The sequence below is a fragment of the Idiotropiscis lumnitzeri genome, chromosome 15 (assembly GCF_059441095.1).
Source record: "Idiotropiscis lumnitzeri isolate Australia: NSW breed Sydney's pygmy pipehorse chromosome 15, RoL_Ilum_1.0, whole genome shotgun sequence".
In the NCBI taxonomy this organism is placed as follows: Eukaryota; Metazoa; Chordata; class Actinopteri; order Syngnathiformes; family Syngnathidae; genus Idiotropiscis; species Idiotropiscis lumnitzeri.
The window spans coordinates 2,035,500-2,057,800 of NC_142405.1; the positions used below are offsets into that span (position 1 = coordinate 2,035,500).

The 22,301-nt window shown below is 49.4% G+C and overlaps 3 protein-coding genes across 4 annotated transcripts; 2 read left to right on the forward strand and 1 right to left on the reverse strand.

Moving 5' to 3' along the window:
- Nucleotides 1-274: 274 nt before the first annotated feature.
- Nucleotides 275-7,034, forward strand: samd1a (sterile alpha motif domain containing 1a). Its single transcript, XM_088316633.1, has 7 exons — nt 275-1,310; nt 3,786-4,152; nt 4,297-4,415; nt 4,504-4,561; nt 5,675-5,762; nt 5,838-5,952; nt 6,273-7,034. Exons 1-7 carry the CDS (start codon nt 921-923, stop codon nt 6,417-6,419), a joined length of 1,284 nt encoding a protein of 427 aa, XP_088172759.1. The 5' UTR covers nt 275-920; the 3' UTR covers nt 6,420-7,034.
- Nucleotides 7,032-17,822, reverse strand: LOC148322116 (very-long-chain enoyl-CoA reductase-like). 2 transcript variants are annotated; one of them, XM_088316635.1, is made up of 11 exons: nt 15,642-17,822; nt 15,475-15,526; nt 15,359-15,403; nt 15,174-15,277; nt 9,501-9,616; nt 9,303-9,369; nt 9,083-9,155; nt 8,949-8,992; nt 8,811-8,868; nt 8,659-8,747; nt 7,032-7,690 (listed from the first exon to the last, which is right to left on the reverse strand). In XM_088316635.1, exons 1-11 carry the CDS (start codon nt 15,807-15,809, stop codon nt 7,517-7,519), a joined length of 990 nt encoding a protein of 329 aa, XP_088172761.1. In that variant the 5' UTR covers nt 15,810-17,822; the 3' UTR covers nt 7,032-7,516. The 2 variants fall into 2 exon arrangements, with proteins under 2 accessions (XP_088172761.1, XP_088172760.1); XM_088316634.1 differs by having other exon boundaries at nt 9,303-9,408.
- On the forward strand, nt 17,044-20,995 carry dnajb1a (DnaJ heat shock protein family (Hsp40) member B1a). Its single transcript, XM_088316636.1, has 3 exons — nt 17,044-17,659; nt 18,333-18,901; nt 19,128-20,995. Exons 1-3 carry the CDS (start codon nt 17,449-17,451, stop codon nt 19,356-19,358), a joined length of 1,011 nt encoding a protein of 336 aa, XP_088172762.1. The 5' UTR covers nt 17,044-17,448; the 3' UTR covers nt 19,359-20,995.
- The last annotated feature ends 1,306 nt before the right edge of the window (nt 20,996-22,301 follow it).

A 22,301-nucleotide genomic window follows, 5' to 3' on the forward strand; every position in this document is an offset into this window, starting at 1 on the left:
CAGCTCACAAATTTCACAATGGAAGACATTTAAACGCGAACCAATGTTCTTGACTTTTATTTTAAACGCGACGCGCCGAAAATAAGTAATTATTTTTTTCTCTGTATTATCCACAAACGGAGCGTGAGGTGTCGAAAGTACCAAATTCGTGTAAATCAAACATAATTGGCCGTCTTCGTTGTGGCATCTTATTTAAGACACGTTTTAGCCTAACGAGACTACAACCATGGCCCCCGTTGCTTCCAAACGTGCGGTCACGTTGTTTTAGTCACGCGTCGCCGTGTGGTCCGCTTCAACACAAACTTGCGGCGTGGAACTTTTCCGGTCCACCTTAAGCGCACGAGCTCGACGCAGGAAACGTCGATTGGAATGGGCAAGCTAGCTGTATGTTAGTCGGGAGTGGACTGCTTTATTTCACAATAAAGGTTTGACGCCTCGAGTCTGAGTCGTTATATTTTATTTTGACACGATATCTCGGAATTACATACGTGTGTCATTTATTGCTTCAAAACCGGGGCGTACAAAAAAAAATACCCGCTGTAACTGAAACATTGTCGACCATCTCCGAGCGTCATGTGTCATTTACAACACGTTATCGCCTGACGAAATTACAACCCTGCCTTCCAGTTTACTTTCTTACTTTCTAAACGTACCCCCACTTTGTTAAGTCGCGCGTCGCCGTAAGCTCCACCCAACCTAGCTAGCGATAGGCGAGAGGGAGGGAGGGCGAAAAGAACTTTTGGCCTGCAACTCGGTCGTTCCACCTTAAGCGCACGAGCCAGACGCAGGCAAGCGTACGGGCGAAGGTTTCCGCTTGTCGGCCGCTGCAACTAACGCACTAGAGAGGGAAGACACCCCCCACCACCACTCCCCCCATTGCTCCCCCCAAAATAATACAGTAACACATAAAGAGGAGGAAAATGTCCGACGCCAAGTACCGTGAGTGGATACTGGACACTATCGACTCCCTGCGGTCACGAAAAGCCAGACCAGACTTGGAGCGAATCTGCCGAATGGTCCGGAGACGCCACGGGTGCGAGCCCGAACAAACGTGCGGCGAGCTGGAGAAGCTCATACGCGAGCAGACGGTTCTCAAAGTCAACTACAAGGGCTCCATTTCGTACCGGAACGCCGCCAAGGTTCAGCGGAGATGCCGCAAAAAGGACGACGCCGTGACGGCGTCTTCTTCTGCGGCGGCAGTGACTGCGACGACGTCTGCGGCGGCCGTGAACGACGCCAGTCACTCGGACTTGAGCAACGGGGACAGCGCGCTCGGCCCCGCGGACCCGGACGACGACGACGACGACGAGGTAAGTCACGTTTCTTTCTTGCTTGTTGTATTTATTTTTACGGTGAAGTGTTTCCTTCACAGGTGGGGGGACGAAACACACCAGTGCATCCTTTTTTAAATTATTATTTATTCAAATTATCTTGAAGCTTCTTTAACGTGTTTTGTGTGGGGAGTGGTTTGCGAGTGTACCCAGAAAAGGAATGCCGCAAACGGGGAGCGGCGGTTGAGCGCTACCGCGGACGACAGAAAGGAGGAGGGAGGGGGAGGAGGGAGGGAGGGAGGAAGAAGGTGCGCGTGCGAGCCCAGTAACGTCCATTTTCCCAACACTCGTTTGTGATTAAAAGACAGCCAAACACACTCACGAGTGGTTTAAAGCGCGTGCTTTTCGACAGAAGCGGCGTTTTGAGCTGGAAACGTGGCCAAAAACTCGGCGTTCGTGGTGCTTATGGTGGGGCGTCTGTCAAGCTTGCCATCCATAGGCCAATCATTCCCGGAAGCGGGATTTCACAATTAAATAATTTCGTTCAAACGCGCCAAAATTGCTTTTATTTTGACACAAATTGGGATACGCGTTTGTGTTTGCGTATAGGATTTCCAAGCAGGCACTCGGCCGTAAAAAAAGTGAAAAAAATGACAGTAGACGCGAGGACATTGTGCTTTTTTTTCTCGAGCGTCATGTGTTATTCAAGGCACGTTTTAGCCATGACGAGACTACAAACATTCCTGTCTTACTTCCGAACGTGCCAACATTTTAGAAGTCACATTTCAGCGACTTATATTGTGGACATGCTGCACATAGTGCTGTGGAAGTGCTCATCTGCGTCACTTTTTTTAAGCGACGGACGCGTGACTGGGCGACGTGGGAAGTCGACCCCCTGTGTCCTTTATCGGACACTCAGAAAGAGTGGTTCTGTATTTTATTTCAATGCAGCATTGTCAGATGAAAGTGTTTGGTAATTGGGAACGACGACGACAACAACAAGCTTGCTCCGCTGGATCGACGTGGCCGTCCGCCCGATGTGGGTTAAGCCGCGATCACGTCGAGTCAAAGTCCTAGCAAAAAAAAAAAAAAGCGACGTAAAACGTGGATCACCCTGATGTGAAAACTGGACGTGTCCAATAACGGACTCACCCACGTCAAACTAGAGCTGTTTGCGCGTCGCTTTAAAGTCGTTGCCCCCTCACCCCCCCCCCCCCCTCTTTCTTTTCTCCCCAAACGCCCTCCTCGCTCGCACCACGCACGCACAATGGCGAGACGTTTAAACTGCATGCGCACTTGGTAGGAAATGAGCGCAAAACAACAGAAAGCACCTCCCATCGGCTCTTTGTCGGTTGTCTCTTGTGATAGTGGGGTTTACAACGAAAGCACCCACCGACGAGGATCACATCGGCGTCTTAGGTTGGTGTTTTTTCAAGGGCGGTAGTGAAAGTTGTGTGAAATGCGGCGAGGAGGAGAAGGAGGGTTGCGCGCTCCACGACACGCAGCAGCAAAGCTCGCTCCCGAACCGCCCCGTCGAAAAAGAAACGTCCCCTCAACTCGTTTTTTCACCCTCTTTCATCAAATATGTGTTGCAGCTAATGATTTACAACAACGGAGGTCAAATTGCGACATGTGCACGAGCATTTTTCAGAATTCAGTCGCGTTCACAGAACGACACCCCCCCCCCCCCCCCCCATGCAATCATGTCAACAATCCTTTCGTGTTGAAAGCACCGGGGACGAGCAGGCCTTTCTTTAACGACGTGCAACAGTTCAACCAGGAATCGCTAATGTTCGCTTTTTGGAGACAGGGAGTGACAAAGACTCAAATAACAACTTAACTTTTATCTTCTGTGTGCTACTTTTGGATGAGTAAACGTGCATTGCTTCTCATGTTGAGGAACATGCACTCACAACGCAACCTTTAGTTTCAAACTTTACAGAGAAAGCAACGTGAGTTGACTCTAAAGGCCATTTCAGGACCAAAATAAATCAAAATATTTTCGGACAAAATGCCTAAAATGCGGCTGCAGCAAACCCCCCTCCATTATGGAGGTTACGTCCAAGACCACCCCACAATAACTCCAATCCGCAATATAGACTTCTGTTTAAATACTACATAAGCGTGAACTTATTTAACTTATTCACAATGCACATCAATAATCGTGCACAAAGATGTGCATTTATAGAATAAACCTGCAGTCATCAAAAAAATCCGGATTACAGTGGATCACATTCAATTTTAAATAAAAAATAGGCTGATCTTGAAAAACTTCCTGTTTTCAGTTTTCTGCCATCTAGTGGCTGACTGTTGAATTACATGCAAAATAACATGGTGGCAGAATGAAACTGTTACTTAACTGTACAAAAAAAAAAAAAACCTGGGAGCTCACTATGGAGGCGGTTTTATTGTATGTGTAAGCGAATATTCTTGTAAGTCTTCCAAAATTTAAGAATAACTTCAGAACCGTCCCCTCAGAATTTGTCTTCATGTTTACATTGTTCACTCTTCCAGGCCGACACCTCCATGGCCATGGACACAGACAGCAACATGGACGAGGAGGGGGGCGACGAGAGCAGGGACGGCCACGACGGACCCTCCCCCTCTCCCGGCCCCGTGTGCTTGGTGACAACGGCGGTTTTGCGAGCGGCGTCCGCACCCTGCTCGCCCTCTCACGCTCGGCCCGGTCCAGGTCCCGCTACCGCTCCCGCCTCTGCCTCTGCCTCCGGTCTGGACTGTGTCATCTCCTTCCAAATGGCTGCCGCCAGACCCAGCTCCTTGCCCCCTTCTAGCCCCAGGACCCTCGCACACCACGACTTGGCCAACGGTGTCACTGGATGCCCGATGGAGCGCCAGGAGCAAGGAATGCTCGTAGACAAAGGTAACGTGACAAGATGGGCATCATCAAATGCTGCAACATCTTTGCTAATTTACGTTAAAGTAGCAGGGAGTAGAGACCACAATATAGCGACCAACTTGAGGGGTCCTTGCACATGTGTGACTTGCTCCCACTTTTGTTTTTTAGCATGTCCGATGAAAGTCCACCCCGTACCCGTCTGCCCGAATGCTCCCAAGAACAATATGAAGGTGGAGGACAGCAGCCCCTTCTTGGACCAGCTGGTCCCCGACTACGCCGTGCCACTGGTAAAGCGCGCGGCCCCGTTTCTGCTCTTCATGTCCTTATTCAATCCGGACTTAACGCTCTCCACATTTTATTTCTCCCGTCCCGCAGGAGAGGAGCGGCGACGCGTCCCAGGTTAGAGCGCAGACGCTGTCATCGTCCGACGACTGTGAGTTTCGCAAAAGTAGAGCAAGTTGTGCATCATAATTCATTCTTTGTGGCAACTTCTGGTGTGCACGGCTTGGCCACCAGGGGGCAGTCGAATACAGTCATGTAGACGAAGAGTTGAGTGTTAATAACTTAAATCTAAAAATAATATATGTTTTGCAGAGGATAAACACTATATTCCTGTGTGTATTTTTATATTGATTGCTGATCTATTGCACAATATCTGCAAGCTATAGATTTATTTCCCACAAATCATCTGATACAGAAGCTAACAGTAAGTATTGGAAACCCAGCGACATTGATTTTCTGCAGCAGCTGTGTTTTTTTTGTCACGAATAGTAATTTTCTATCCATTTTCATACGTTACGAATTTGTGCGCATGACCCTTCAAAGCACATGACCCAAATGGCCGCAACCGTCATGGGCGAAACACGAGTGGCTGTGTCTATCACGATACACAGGAACACACCTCTGGACAATTTAGTCTTCATTCAACCCGACGTTTTTGTTTGTTTGGTTTTTTTTTCTTTGTAGAGGGCGCATGTTTCAATTTTGGAAAATATAATAATGATTGTTTTTACTCATAGTGAAATCACGATTAATAAACACGATTATTTATTGAGTTAAAAATATAGCATTTATTCAACTATCAAAACTCCATTTTAAATATAACCTAAAAGAAAAACAATTAAAGAAAGTAACAACAAGTATGTTCAAATAACAAGTCAGAACAAAAAAGAAAAATAAATTCCTGCTGTGCCCTCTTTGGCCTCTAAGGGGCAGTGTGGTGTACGCATGAAGACATTTGTACCCCCAAAAAATCTCTTCATTGTATTTCAATCTACAATTTTGTGTAATTCTTCTTGCTGAGTATTTACTTACTTTATTAAACTCAAATTTTGGTGTCAATAAACTGCTTTGAGCACACCTCACATTATTGGTGCAAGCAACATGGTGCATTCAGGTTGCCTTCACAATGTAGGAACTTGCATACACCCTCACGTCATTCAACACATTTGTTGTTTTTCTTAACTTAGAATTTTTTTTAAGAACGTGGGAAGCCAAAATCAAATCACATTTCAATTAATTATCCCGACCTATGTTCTATCAACAGGCCCACCAAAGAAGAACGCGGACATACTGGCCTCCTTGGCGCAAGCCGAGAGCGTTCACGTGAACGGCGACGATAAAAGCGACGACGTGTAAGTCAAGCGACAACCGCAGCTCTTCTGAGAATGTGCACAAACTAAATCGATGTCCTCCTTCTGTGCTGGCAGATCGGTGAAGAAGGAGAAGATGAGTCAGAACTTGCTGCAGTGGACGGTGGCCGACGTGGTCAGTTACTTTGCCGACGCCGGCTTTCCCGAGCAGGCGCTGGCCTTCAGGACGCAGGTGGTTGTCCTTGCCGTTCATCCGCGTGGGTGATGCTCCCACGGAACATTCAATCTGAAAATATATCTAATCTTCTTAAAATTGATTTAGTTATTTCAAAATACCCAGCAAATTGGAGGAAAAAATGTGCTTGCTTCTTAACTCATTTACTGCCATTGACGGCTAAAGACGTCAAAGATCCCTTTTTTTTTTTTTTCGTTTTTTACTTGGCTGAGTTAAGTCATTTAATAGCACTGTATTTTAAAAAAAGTACCCTTGCCCACAAGGGTCAGGATTAGTCCCAAGTAGCTTGATCCCTAACGCCGCGTGTCCATCCACAGGAGATCGACGGCAAGTCGCTGCTCCTCATGCAGCGCAGCGACGTGCTGACCGGCCTCTCCATCCGACTCGGTCCCGCGCTCAAAATCTACGAGCGTCACATCAAGGTGCTGCAAAGGAGCCATTTCCTGGAGTGTGACGACTTCTGATGGATTGCGCAGACTTTTTTTTGGGGGGGGGGAGGACGGGACTCTTCCACTCGGCTCCTGCCGCTCGTCTCGATGTATGAAGAACACGCGTGGAGGAACGACACGACCAGTGACAAAGCAATCATCCTACCTCTCATGATCCTCATTTTCCCCCGTGCAAAAGGAGCAGTGGCCCTTTAAGAAAAGCCGCACATGCACTTCCTGTGGACTTTATGACAGCGACGCGTTTGTCGTCTCAGACCCACCAAAGTCTCGCAGTTAAAACAAAACGAACGTTCCACGTTCATGCATCCGAGTTTCTGACGTAGCTGCTAACACGTGACGTTTCGTGTTCATTTCTCTCGTTACGTACCTCATTGGTTTGCGTTGGGAGCGGCGACACACACGTGGTCGAAAAAAAAAAAGAAACCGGCAATGTTGAACTTTTTAGGCCAATGCGTTGGACCACATGCAATATTTTCTGTGTTCGTCGTCTGCCGCTCTGTCTGTGTTCTGATACAAGTCCTCCATTTGAAGCGTGTGACATTCCATTTTGTGTCGTAGGGTTTTTTTGTCCTTTTATCAATCAGTTCATACTTCCGACAAGAGTCACAAATAAAGTTCACGCCTGTTTGACCTATTTGTTTATTTTTTTGTGCGGAAATGTTCAGTACATTCGTTTAACATGGAAGGTAAAGCATGAACACAATAATGAACCCACGTTACATAAATTGCTGGAGTCAGCGGATAAATTAGTTTAATTTCACTCTTAATGCGTGGGCAGGCAACTATTCGGACACAATTAACTGTAGCACTTTCTGTCTGCGGGGCAAACCCCTGAAACAGTAGCAACCAACGTTTCAAAACCAAGCAAAGTTGCAAAAAAAAAAAAAAACGTTTCTCCTGAATTAAGACTTTAAAGCAGCCAAATGTTGCTCACTCCAAACGGTGACGGTTCATCCAGTGACCTTGAGTGATACACAGATCGCCATGCAAATGCTACGTGTAACAATAAACACTTGTTGCAACATTTTTTTTTTTCATGAATTTCGTACGGCCCTGGGAGGATTTGAAACAAAAATGGCCCCTGATATAAAAAAGAAGGTCAATGCGATGTTCTAAAGGATGAACGGCAATATCGGGGAACGCAGGGTGGGATAGTCCTTGAACTCCTTCAGGTAGGCTCGGTGTTTGCCTCGGGCCCACACGCTCATCTGCACGAAGGCGGCCAGCGTGAAGAGGACCACGGGCAGGCATTGCGTCATCACGCTGAAGCCCAGCCACGAGCCCACCTAAACACACACATTTCAATGAAACATTTACCCCTGTCCTGTTTGTGGGGGCGATAATTCCGCAAACGGTTCTCAAATTGCCGGGATCAGCGGCCGGTGAAGAATTGACAATAGAAGAAGAACAAATGCAAGAATGGCGGAAGACCCAAAAAAACAAATCAAAGACCCACCGGCGAGTTTCCACTCGAAAGTGTGGAGACACTTTTACGAGAATAAGAATAAGAATATGCAATCTCCAAGAACTGCTTTGCAAAGGTAAAATATAACAGCAACACTACGAATATGCAAACCCACCTCGTTCGCTATCACTGTGAACTACTCGCAGGTGATAAAAACTAGTAGTTGTAGTACTAGTGTTACTTTTCAGACGAACTGAACATGACCAGACAATGATCTTTTCTTTTATCAGTGGGTCATTATTATCATTGTGGAGGGACATAACTACTGTCTTGATATATCCATTTGTTTTAAATGCGAATAAATTCTATATTTGCTGGATTTGAAAAACGCAGAAAATTTGGAGTGGTGATTTTCGTTGGTCAGCGCTGTAAGTTCCACTTTGGAACTGTAGGGGGAGCCCACGAGCAAATTTAAAGATCATGAACACTCGAGACACTTCGCAGTCTAAAAATAAATCGGCAAAACAAAGTATTTACTTTATTTGAGTGAAAACAAAAATATGCATTTCCAAATGTTTCCATTTTGGGGGGGGGGGCATTATTTTGTGGTTATAGCTAAATAAAATTCCGTTATGTATTAACCTAGGGGGGCAGTATTGTAAATTTCACTGTCTTTTATTCATTTACAGTTTTTTTGGGGGGGCACAATCTTTAAAAATGTAATTATCAATACAGATGGAAGTTGAATCAAGAGAAACGGAATATGTTGTCTTTATCCTATAAAAAATCACCAGTATTTGGAGGAGAAACACCAATTATTGGAGTTCCATGTTTTTCATTGGTTCCTACCTCATACGTGTAGTTTGGACACGACACCAGCCAGAAAATCCATGTGAAGGGATTCTTCGTCGGATAAGGAATCTTCTTGACTTTTGCACCTGAGATAACAAGAAACATTTTCTCATCTTGACCACAAACATCCTCTACGAGTATTGTAATACCTGGCTGTTTGAGGTTACGAAGCGCCACGTGGATGGAGAAATTCCCAACTTGGCAAAACTGCGTGCATAAAAAAAAAAAAACATTCAAGCACGAGTAGTTTGTTAGATTTACATCACTTATTTTAGCGTTAAACCTACCAAGAAAACGTAAAGTCCGACATTAACCTGCTGCTGCCCGTAAACTAAAAAAAAAAAAAAGAAGGAAAAAGAGATGCACTACAATGAGAACTTTTGAACGAATGTGAGTGAGCGAACGTGATTGTGGCACTTACGTGGCGGCGTGTAGAGCGGGTGGTTGATGTAGTACGCCATCCAGGCTGCAGCACACCAGTAAAATCCGCAATTCTGTAATCATTTCCATTTAAAGTTGCTGATTAATTTCTCTTTTAGATTGATGACCAAACAATGAAACCAATTCAAATCAGCATCACGGTGGGCAATTTTCAAATCGCACTTTTTTTTTTTTTTTTGCTACGCATGCAGCGGAGTGACCTTAAAAATGTTCCGTAGAGGCATGGTCCCGTGTGAGATACGGTGGACAAACAGCGTCTCCAGAATCCTTTTGATGTAATGTAAAGAGTGACAGATGCAAGCAGAACTGCGCAAAAAAAAGGGACATTTTCTTATTTAAAGTATTGATTATAAATCAATAGGAGGGTGGGGGGGTATGAATAAAAAAGCGACACTTACTGTACGACCCAGTTCTTGCTGGCAGTGAAGTCATATTTTGGAGAGTAAATGAAGGGGAGGCGGAAGTAGAACATTAAATAGATGACCAGCGGACCCACACACTCCGCGAGGAACACCTAAAAGGAAAACGGAGACAATTTCATTTTCGTTCACAAAGACCACAAAATGTGCAACCACAAATAAGTTCATCACATGTTCAACAGTCGGCTGTTTTAGTATGTTTGCAAGGATGGGAAAATTGCCAACAGGCGTTTGAGCCATGAAGCGATAATGAGCAATCAGTAAGCCAAGTCTTTCTTCTGGACGACAACCGGATCAGCACCGTGACTTGTCGGGTGCTGCGTTGCTAATAATTAGCATGAATCGCAAGTCTTTTGTCATGATACGCGTCGGGCATGACAGCCTTTTGTTATTGTTTTCGTCACCTCCCTGCCATGTGTCTTTTGTTATTGTTTTCGTCACCTCCCTGCCATGTGCTTTGTGTTATTGTTTTCATTCTCACCAGCCACGCACCTGTTCCCAGTTCACGATCACACACCTGCTCCCCATCTGCTCCCCTGATTACCGGACTATTTATACCTCCCATGCCCTCAACCCAGTGTCGGGTCATTATCCTGTTTGGCTCCCTGTTGCTGCACCACGGACTCTCACAACTCGCGTTTCGTTCCTGTTATTGCTCGTGTCATCATTCCCTGTCCGCCTGGTTCGTTCCCGTCTCGTTTTTGTTGCCTTTTGTTGTTGATTTGTCCACGCCCCGTTGTTTGTCCCTGCTGAGAGTGGCAATAAATTCCCTTAACCCTATCCACCTCCTGCCTCCTCGCCTTTTGGGTCCACCTCCTCATCGCCGCAAGGCGATATCTTGACAGAATGACCCGACCACGAAAAAAGGACCCAGCGAGGGGCTCGCGGCGGCGTCATGGACACCGCCGCACGGACCCCCCCCACCAACCCGCCGAACAGCTCAGCGCCACGTCTGCCTCGTTACCAGCTTACCCCGCTTACGAGGACGAGCTCGCAAGGGTCGCCTACCTGATGGACTCCCGCCGCACTGAGCTGAGTGAAAAACTGGCCCAGATAGCGGAGCGGGTGGCCTCAATAGCGGGGAAGGGCGCCGCCGAGGCACCACCCCGGGAGACTCTCCAGGAGCTGACCGCTCAGATCGCGGCGCTGGAGGATCAGACGGTGGAGAGCATGAGGCAGTATTATTCGCTGCAGGCACAGCTGGCTGACCTAAAGCAGGCTGAAAAGGTTCACGCCTCCATGCCAGCTGCAACCACCCACGTAGCCTCCCCGTCAGCTGCCCACACCATGCAGCCTCCAGTGCCGGTCCCTCATCAGACGCTGCCTCCAGAGCCCCACTCCGACTCCCCGCCAGCTGCTGAGCCCCGTCCCGGCTCCTCGACAGCTGATGAGCCCCGTTCCGGCTCCCCGCCAGCTGTTGAGTCCCGTCCCGACTCCCTGCCAGCTGCTGAGACCCGTCCCGGTTCCCCGCCAGCTGCTGAGCCCTGTCCCGGCTCTCCGCCAGCTGTTGAGTCCCGTCCCGACTCCCTGCCAGCTGCTGAGCCCTGCCACGGCTCCCCGCCAGCTGCTGAGTCCCTTCCCGGCTCCCCGCCAGCCGCAGCGTCCCTTCCCGGCTGCCCGCCAGCCGCAGCGTCCCTTCCCGGCTGCCCGCCAGCGGCTGAGTCCCTTCCCGGCTCCCCGCCAGCCGCAGCGTCCCTTCCCGGCTGCCCCCCAGCCGCAGCGTCCCATCCCGGCTCCTCGCCAGCTGCTGAACCCTTTCCCGGCTCCCCGCCAGCTGCCGAGCCCCTTCCCGGCTCCCCGCCAGCTGCCGAGCCCCTTCCCGGCTCCCCGCCAGCTGCCGAGCCCCGTCCCGGCGCTCTGCCCGCTGCTGAGCCCCGTCTCGGCTCCCCGCTAGCTGCCGAGCCCCGTTCCGGCTCCCCGCTAGCTGCCGAGCCCCGTTCCGGCTCCCCGCCAGCTGCCGAGCCCCTTCCCGGCTCCCCGCCAGCTGCCGAGCCCCGTTCCGGCTCCACGCCAGCGGATGAGTCAAGTGCCGGCTCCCCGCCAGCAGATGAGTCCTGTTCCGGCTCCTCCCCAGCTGTTGAGTCCCGTCCGGACTTCCTGCCAGCTGCTGAACCCCGTTCCGGCTCCCCGCCAGTTGATACGCCCCGTCCCGGCTCACCCCAAGCTGGGGGGGCCCGTTCTGGCCTCCCGAGAGCTGCTGACCCCCCCTCCGGCGCCTCGCCAGCGTCACAAGTCCCTGTTCCGGCGGAGCACGTCGTGCGTCCGCTACAAGTCCCTGTTCCGGCGGAGCACGCCGTGCGTCCGCCACAAGTCCCTGTTCTGGCGGAGCACGTCCTGCGTCCGCCACCAGCCCCTGTTCCGGCGGAGCACGCCCTGCGTCCGCCACAAGTCCCTGTTCCGGCGGAGCACGCCCTGCGCCCGCCACCAGTCCCTGTTCCGGCGGAGCACGCCCTGCGTCCGCCACAAGTTCCTGTTCTGGCGGAGCACGTCCTGCGTCCGCCACAAGTCCCTGTTCCGGCGGAGCACGCCCTGCGCCCGCCACAAGTCCCTGGTCCGGCGGAGCACGCCCTGCGTCCGCCACCAGTCCCTGTTCCGGCGGAGCACGTCCTGCGTCCGCCACAAGTCCCTGTTCTGGCGGGGCACGTCCTGCGTCCGCCACCAACCCCTGTTCCGGCGGAGCACTCCAGGCGTCCGCCACAGGTCCCTGTTCCGGCGGAGCACGCCCTGCGTCCGCCACAAGTCTCTGTTCCGGCGGAGCACGCCACGCGTCCGCCACAAGTCCCTGTTCTGGCGGAGCACGTTCTGCGTCCGCCACCAGTCCGGGCTCCGGCGGAGCATGCTCTGCGTCCGCCACCAGTCCCTGTTCCGGCGGAGCACGTCCTGCGTCCGCTACCAGTCACTGTCCCCGCTGCACCTGGCCCGCCGCTGCTCCAAGTCCCGGCCTCTGGTGCGGCCGGCCCCCGGCCGCTCCAAATCCCTCCATTGGCGGCGCCAGATGGTCCGCCGCCACCCCAATTCCCTGTCCCGGCGGCGCCCGAGGACACGCCATCGCTTCCCGTCGCTGCCTCGGCGGTGCTCGACGATCCCCCGTCGCCCCAAGCTCCTGCACCGGTGGTGGAGGACGACACGCCGCCGCCTCTCGCCTCTGCCCCGGCGGTGCCAGATGAACCACCGTCCCTTCTCGCCTCCGTGTCGGCGGCGTCCGACGATCCACTACAGATCCAGATTCCTGCCTCGGCGGTGGACGATGACCAGCCGCCGCCTGCCGCCCTTGCCTCGGCGGCATCCGACGAACCGCCACCACTCCACGTTCCTGTCCCGGCGGGGCTTGACAACCAGCCGCCGCTCCACTTTCCTGTCTCTGCAGGGTTCGAGGACCAGCCGCCATGCCACGTTCCTGTCTCGGCGGGGTTCGACGACCAGCCGCCGCTCCACGTTCCGGTCTCGGCGGGGTTCGAGGACCAGCCGCCGCTCCACGTTCCTGTCTCGGCGGGGTTCGAGGACCAGCCGCCGCTCCACGTTCCTGTCTCGGCGGGGTTCGAGGACCAGCCGCCGCTCCACGTTCCTGTCTCGGCGGGGTTCGAGGACCAGCCGCCGCTCCACGTTCCTGTCTCGGCGGGGTTCGAGGACCAGCCGCCGCTCCACGTTCCTGTCTCGGAGTGGTTCGACGACCAGCCGCCGCCGCCGCTCCACGTTCCTGTCTCGGCGGGGTTCGACGACCAGCCGCCGCTCCATGTTCCGGTCTCGGCGGGGTTCGACGACCAGCCGCCGCACCAAGTGCCTGCCTCGACGGCGGTCGACGTCCCACCGCCACGTCTCGTCCCGGCTCCGGCGGGGTCCGGCGTTCCACCATGCCTCGTCTCCGTCTCGGCGGCGTCCGACGTCCCGCCATTGCTCCAAGTTCCTGCCTCGGCTGCGCCCGCCTCAACGCCGGTCCAAGCTCCGTCCTCTGCAGCACCCAGCGTCCCGCCGCCGCCCCTCGTCTCAGCCCCATCAGCGGACTCAAGGTGGAGTTCGGGTCGTCCCGGACGTCCGCCTGAATGGCCCCATCGGGACGCACTGGTCTGGCCACCCGCACGGCCCCCTGAAGGGCCACGAAAGGACTCGCTGGTCTGGCCCACCGGGCATCCGCCAGACCGGCCTCGATCACGGGTCGTTGACCCACCTCCCGACCCCTTCCGCCCACCCTTGTTTTTGGGACATGGTTTTTTCTTTTTTGTTATTCTTGGGGACGGCTGGAATCCGTCCCTTGAGGGGGGGTACTGTCATGATACGCGTCGGGCATGACAGCCTTTTGTTATTGTTTTCGTCACCTCCCTGCCATGTGTCTTTTGTTATTGTTTTCGTCACCTCCCTGCCATGTGCTTTGTGTTATTGTTTTCATTCTCACCAGCCACGCACCTGTTCCCAGTTCACGATCACACACCTGCTCCCCATCTGCTCCCCTGATTACCGGACTATTTATACCTCCCATGCCCTCAACCCAGTGTCGGGTCATTATCCTGTTTGGCTCCCTGTTGCTGCACCACGGACTCTCACAACTCGCGTTTCGTTCCTGTTATTGCTCGTGTCATCATTCCCTGTCCGCCTGGTTCGTTCCCGTCTCGTTTTTGTTGCCTTTTGTTGTTGATTTGTCCACGCCCCGTTGTTTGTCCCTGCTGAGAGTGGCAATAAATTCCCTTAACCCTATCCACCTCCTGCCTCCTCGCCTTTTGGGTCCACCTCCTCATCGCCGCAAGGCGATATCTTGACATCTTTCTCACAAAAAAATGGGTCCCGGCTCCTTAAAGATTTGGTCTTGACTTGTTCTTGTCATCTCAAAGTTATGACATTCGCCTAGTCGAAAGTCTTGGTCATGACTTGGTTTTGGCTGCTCGGTCATGGTTTTGACTCGGTCTAAACTTCCAACATGTGTGACACCCGCAAACTCAACGGAGTCCTCGAACTAAAATAGTGCTGATGAGGGTGTAAGGAGAGAGGAAATGCGGGGGGGCAACAACGTGGCACAGTGAGGGAGATGAGAGGGTCGGGGGGGGGCTTGGGGGGATAAACACCCTGGAAAGAAATGGGGCCATGAGATTAGATGTCCCGGGATAGATCGACGCTGCGGGAGGTGAGAGGAAAACAAACGACCGCAAATGGCCTTTTAGGAGTCGCACTGCGTGCGCGTGTATGTGTGTGCGTGGGTGTGCGTGGGTGTGTGTGCGTGTGTGTGTGTGAGACAAAGTGACTCCTTGGATTTGATGTTCCGGAAAATACAGTGGCGGACTGTTTGGTACTTGGGCCTTCCGAGGGGATTTACCCGACTGAATCCATCTCTTAACACCGCCACTATCGCCACACGATTATAGAAACCATCAAAAACACAAAATAACAGCTGCACTCAGAATAAATATCTAATTACATGATAAATACATAACAAGTAAAAAAAAAAATTCCATGCATGCAATATTCTCACCAGAGATGCGGTGAGGATGAAGTTGAAATCTGATTGGCGAAAGAACAAGTCCCGTTGCTAACGTCGTTTGTGACATTTGCCAGGACGAATTGAATCCGCCTTTTTTTCCCCCCAATTTTATGAACGCACCTCCACGGTGCCGTTTAAATCCAATTCGCAGTAAGCGAGTGTATCCGTGTCTTTTGCGAACTCACAGTCCCCCATGTGAGTTGTGGTCCAAGATCACTGAAGTAGAAGCTGGCTGTGGTCCCCACGGGAAGCGTTTGGAGGACTTCCTCATCCCGGAGACACTTTGTTTCTGAGGGAAAAAAAAATAAATAAATCACCCAATTAAGATCTGGGTTCTGGATGACGATAAAACGTGAGCTGACGAACGTACTCGGATCCAAGCGCAGAGATTGCCGAGCCGGGTACCACTTTGGATCTGTCAAAATGGAGTGAAACATTAAAGTGTCGTATTTTTTTTTCTTCTTTTGTAAAATATTTAGTACGTACATGATTTGTGAAACAAAGCCTTAATATCCAAAATAGTGGACGTTGGCTCCACCTGAAATGACAAAGCAAAAAGATGTCTTAGTTGTGTGAGGTCAAGGACTTCAAACAAAATGGATTATAAATCGTCAAATAAAATCAGGAAAGTGGAAACTGGCGAAAGGTCTCACCTTGTCCAAGAGGAGAAGTTTCTCCTTCGTCTTCACATCCACGATTTCCACCTCAAAGTAAACAATCCTTTTGGCCTTTTTGGGTGGTTTGGGTCTGGGTCTGGATGAGGACTTCTTCTCGGGCTCGGAACCGTTTACATTCTTTGCCTCTAAGGCGAGGACATCCATGATTCCCAAGAGTCGGCCGGAGGAACAACCTCCGGCGCTACTGATCGGCGGCTCTGGTGCGAGTGGTGCCGGAGTAGCCTTTCACTCCCGGAGGAAGACGGCGGCGGACTGCGACAATCGCTCGGGTTTTTGTGCCGAGCGGCCAGCGAAAAAAATGCCTGGAAGGCGAAGTGGTGCGGAAGAACATGACACTGAGCCTCACCTGAATAGCTCGGACCGCAGCCCCCTGTCATGCTAGGCAGAAGCGCTGAAGACGAAACCGGAGAGCCACAAGACATAATCCACAGAGCGCCATTTGCGAGGCTAAATATAAGCTGCCTGATTTGCTCTTCACACAGCAGCTCGCCCGTAACCTTGGGACGGCGCATACAGTACACAGTCAAGCCCGTGACAAATACCGACGTGTGGTCCTTGGACCCAGGTCAACTGTCAACTACTTTAGAAGACACTGCTCCTGTCTGCTCGGATTGTGGCTCGAGCAGGCCTGCTTTCAAGTCCGATCTGGTACGATGAAGACCCTCCGCATGCCAACACACACATACTCACCCGCTCCACTCTTAGGCCCTTCTCTGACCTCGGACCACCTGTTTACCTATTCTTTCCTACTCCTGACCTCCAATGCCCCATTAATGATGTCCTCTATGCAGAGCTCCCGTGGTGATTTCACATAAGGGACAAGTATGGCAATGTTCCAAAATGTCCATTTATATATTATATTTAAACTTATCTCACAGGTTTATCGATTACCGAATCCGAAGGCGAATGTATTTATAAAGTAACTTGTAGTTGTATTTTATTCACTCAACTCATTACATATATACCCATCTATGTTCTTTGTTCTATACAGAAACAGCAGGATCGGTTATGGAAGAAGGCAGCAATGCACTTATTGTATTATTGCTGGAATTAGGTTTTAAAAACAACAGAGGATAAGTTGGGGATTGGAGAATCCATCAATAGGTGAAATCGTGAACGTTAAGCCGCGAATATGTGGGGGTCCATTGTATTTATACATTAAAAAAAAAAGATTAAAAGACGGTCAGAAAGAAAGCGCGATGCTGTTATAAAACTGCACGTGCTTGTTTCAGGTAAACTAGAAAAAAGTTAGCAAAAGTTGTAAAATACGACGTGCGATATTTCTCTATTTCGCTTCAGTTAATAACGAAAACATTGTGTTTAATAGAGGGGAAAATATATAATTAAAAAAGGAGTTTCGCCCACTTCCTGGTTTTCGTGCAAACCCGGAAGTAACAGCAGGGAATCATCTCGCCACATCGCTGCTCTTTCTCTCACACGCACGTCAGTAACGCTCGCTTCTTCCAGAAGTTTCTTCCCTGCGGTTGGCCGTCTGCCTCCGCGGCCCCGGCAGTCGAGTCATCGATGCCCCGGTAGACACGCGGCTCTGACGTCTGCTCGTTCCATCTGGGTGACACTTGCCTCCTCGTCTTTGGCGTGAAGTGGAAAGTCGTCTACGTATCCAAGTGAGCCGGGTCAAGCTAACCCTTTCTCCGTAGCTAGCGAGGAGGCTAACGAGAAGCGAATGCTGTTCAAGCCGATGCAGGCTGCAGCGGCGGCGGCGGGTCCACCTGGAATGTCACCACTTCCCGAGACGTGGCCGAAGAAGTGACCGGTCGTTGTGATGGGTAAAGACTACTACAAGGTGCTGGGTATAGCCAAAGGCGCGTCGGAGGACGAAATCAAGAAGGCGTATAGGAAGCAGGCCCTCCGCTATCACCCCGACAAGAACAAGTCCGCCGGCGCTGAGGACAAATTTAAGGAGATCGCAGAAGCCTACGACGTCCTCAGCGACGCAAAGAAAAAGGACATTTACGACCGATATGGCGAAGAAGGTAAATGTCCTAATTTTACCTCCGTTTCTTCATTATTTGGTCCCAACAGTGTCCACAGATGTCATCTCTGCAGCATGAGAACGTTCTAGAAAGTACTAGAACCTCACCGAGGTCGTCGCTTAACTCGCTGCAAAGGTTCAAAAGTGTCATTTTGTTGCAGTGAAATGTTATACCTTTCACTGCCGAGAAGGTAATAATGACGTTATTACCACGTTGCCAATTTGCATACGCTCGCCCGCCACAAATGAATAATTCGCGTCTGCGTTTTGCCACAGCCATATGCAGTCATATCTATTTGCTGTTGTGATTAAAAATATGTGCACATAACAGAAGTAAAAAAAATGTCTTTGTTTATGGACCATTGCTTGTACTGCAAAATGTCAGGAAAAGGATACTAGAACATCTGAGCTCAATTGTGGAGGTGCATTCTGACTCTGTTTAACATGAGGGATTGGTTCACAAAGACCTGGCATTTCAACAGCGTTTGGTTTTTTTTATTGCACAGGTCAACAGATTTATTACAATTTTTTGTCAATCAGTTGTTGCACTAATTCTGAATCTGCCCTCACTTTTTCTCGAGCATGTGAAGTTTTCATTTATAGAATATAGAAATATAATTTGTAATATTTATTAATTGAAACTGATTGTGATGACTTCCTGTTTTCTGTTTCAGGTCTGAAGGGCTCCGCCGTAGGTGGCGGCGGCGGCCACTGCGGCTCCACGTACAACTACACTTTCCACGGCGACCCCCACGCCATGTTCACCGAGTTCTTTGGCGGCCGCAGCCCCTTCGATCACTTCTTCTCGCAGAATGGCGGCGACGACACGGTGGACGCCGCCGATCCCTTCGCCGCCTTCGGGATGGGCGGCTTCCAGCGGCCTTTCAAGTCCCACCTGGGCGGCCCTCGCGTCGCCCGCGAGAGGCAGAAGGACCCGCCGGTGGTGCACGAGCTGAAGGTGAGCCTGGAGGAGGTCTTCGCTGGATGCACCAAGAAGATGAAGATCTCCCGGAAGCGGCTGAACCCCGACGGGCGAACCATGCGCAGCGAAGACAAGATTCTGTCGGTGGACATCAAGCGCGGCTGGAAAGAAGGAACCAAGATCACCTTCCCCCGAGAGGGCGACGAGACCCCCATTAACATTCCCGCCGACGTGGTGTTTGTCGTGAAAGACAAGCCTCACCCCGTTTTCAGGAGGGAGGGTTCCGATATTATTTACCCGGCCAAAATATCACTCAGAGACGTAAGTCACACTTTTAAGTGGACATTTCATTAGGTACACATGTATTGCTTCAGTTTTTTTTATTCTATGATGAACATTTTTTAAATTTAATACTAAATTCATACCCCTCTAAGGAGCTGTCATTTACTCACAGAATGGGGGTTCACTAATGTCAGCTTTACAGATGCCACCTCCGTGTATTTGAGGTGAGGTGCTCATTCATTTGTGCGTGTGTGTGTGTGTTTAGGCGCTGTGCGGGTGCACGGTCAGCGCGCCGACGCTGGACGGCCGCACCATCACGGTGACGTCACGGGACGTGGTCAAGCCGGGCACCAAGAAGCGCATCGTCGGCGAGGGCCTGCCGCTGTCCAAGTGGCCCGACAAGCGAGGCGACATGATCTTGGACTTCTGCGTCAAGTTCCCCGACAAGCTGGGCCAAAACACGCGCGACGCGCTCAGGCAGGTCCTCCCGCCATGACGCGGAACGCTACTTCCTCCACGCCGTTCTTCAGGGTGCTGTTACTTGAGTTGACGTTGAAACTTGACCTGGTCTGACAGCGACTCAGGGCTGCTTTGCATTGACTTCAGTTTGCTTGCTGAAGACAAACACACTCCAAAAATGTCTTCAACGTAAGACCACAGAAGTGACTTTGAGTATTTATCATCATTCAAGAACAAAACTTTTTTTTTTTCTTTTTCAAAGAGTGAGCCACCACTGCCTGAGTTTTGAGTTTCTCTCTTCGCTTAACACTTTTAACTCGCTTAAAATAGTGAAAGTCAGTAATGGAGCTTGGACGCTACGGAGTATTCAGGCCGCCCCAATCAAGCCGTGATATTCCAGGACAATTACCGTCATTTTGCAAAAAAATAAACACAAGAAAATGACATACACTATTATTCTTATGAAAAAAAAAATCTAATTATCCCCCAAAAAGCCACACGTTCAAGCTTTTTATGTGGAAATGTGTGCGTGAGTGTAAAAGCAAAACATTAAACATTGAATAAATGACATTTCCTTGTCAATTGCGATATTGACACTATTAAACAACAAATTGATTCCCGAAATATTCCGACAATTTATCTCACGCAATTCTTAACTAATATTCGGCATTTTCCTTATAATTTTACCATTCAGATCTTTTCAGTGCTTCTCTTCAACTGCTTTTCGCAAAGCACGTGAACAGTATTTGAAGAGGCTCCGCCCCCTCCCTCCACCTGCATTTTTCTCAAGCGCTCATGTCGCGTTCCCGTGACACGGGCGACTTCACTTCCGCTTCCTGAGGTGCTAAATGAACCGTACCTCCGATGTGGCACTGTGAGCTCCGTTTCACCACAGCTGACCTCGTGTGAACTATGTTTACGATGTCGGTTACCTCAGTCGCACTAATCCGAGTGCATTTGTCCCGCAATTATCAATGCCAGTGAAGTAGTGCGCCAGTACACTTTTTGTATTAACTTGAGGAAAACATTTTAATTGATGTGCCAAATGCTGCATGTACATTTCGTGTGTGGACGTCAAAGGCAATTTCAAAATACTTTTAATATATTATGTCATGACAGCACTTGTTTGACTTTTTTTGAGAGTGAGTGAGGGGGGAGTCAATTTTAAGGACGCATGACGTGTGTTGAGATGTGTCATCTCTGTTTAGCTTCAGTCCTTCTGATGTCTTCCTTGCCTTTGTTTTGTTTATATCAAATACAGTGGATATAAAAAGTCTACACACCGGTACCAGACTACAGGGGTTATTAATGGCTAGTGGAAAATGTTGAGTTCCTTTTTGCAATCACACAAAAATGTCTTTTAAACGGGTGTGTTGACTTTTTATATCTTAGGTAGAGGTTAAATCGATTCTAAGAGCAGATTTTGCTTTGGAATTAAAGTGGTGTGATTCATCTTAACGGCCGCGTGGACTTGCATTGCCGCTATCGACAAGACCATGCAATAACTGATTAAATTGGGATGCATTTTTTCTTAATTTTGCACTTTAAACTTGGGGAGTTGTACATGGTTTTGTCGCATTTGCACGAACGGTATGCCTCTGGGATGCGTCAATGGACATTTACCATAGACCACACGACTGCAAAAAACGGAAATAAACATTTTTTGTTTGTACATTGTGGTGTTTCTGGTGCTTATTAATAATACGGCCGCTTGATCGTTGTCTCTGGCGCCCTCTGGTGTACAACTCTAGAACAAACATTATAAAAGGGATACATAAATCACTTTTCGTCCGATTGGATTTTCTTAACAAGTCACGATTTGAATTCTCTCGTCTTGATATATTGTTTAAAAAGCGACTCGAATGGGTTATTACTGTTACTGTGACTCCCCAATGAATATCCTTTGGTGGTTTTTAAACGCAGTCATAAGCGTGTGAGCTCCTTGACGTCACCTCCATCGAAGGCAGTTAGCTTTTGACGTGCCGGTGACTAAAAGGAACGTAACCTTGAGATTTATGACCACATTACTGACGCAAATCATGTTCACACTTAATTGTAAGCTTATGTGTGATTTTAAAGTTGCTTGGAGTGCACTCGTGAAAAATAAAATTTCAAAAAAAATAAAATATCCACTGGCGGTGTAAAGCAGTTTGAAGCAACATGGATGTCAACCTCCGTCCTGGTGGGTTTAATTTACATCTTAGCTTTGTTAAATCAGCTAAAATAAACGACACATTTCTAGCAGTTGATTTGATATTTATCCTACTTTTTGAAATAGCCGTCAAGCATTTGGACAAATGCCTTTCCCATCCGGAAGTCGTAGTGCCTTAATTTACGACGTTAATTCGTTCCGTGACGTGACGTAACATACCCGTAACTCAAATCCCTTATCTCAATTTTAACTCAACTATTTAAATAATTGGGAATTAATCAGTTTAAGAACCCCAGACCACGCCCAAATAATAAAAATAGCAATGTGCAGTATTGTATACACACATACAGTAATAGCTCTATTTCTGTATGATTTTCTACAATACTTTTCCCTGATTGCTAAAAAAAAAAAATCATAGCATAAGTACAACACATGTGCGCACACCTTGTTCATATTTTCCTTTTTTTTTTTGATCTTTGCAGTGATTACTTCCTTACCACTCATGATTTGAAAAAGGGAACTTTGAACTTTTGCTAGCTAAAACAGCAGCTCCCACCGCAACATAAAAATATTCTCTCGGGTGTTCCATGCGCAGTATTGCATCACTGGCTTAACATTCCAGTAGAGGCTGACATCCTCTTGAATAATAAATGCCTCGCTCAAACTGCAGCATACTTTTTTTTCCACCCCATCAACATAGGAAACAAATACCCTACTGTAGTAAGAACTCAAGTTTAGAAAACACCAAAAATTTACTTATTGAGGCACCTCTTGAGGATTTTACATTATGTGGAGACTAGATTCATAGAATAAAAAGATGGATTTATA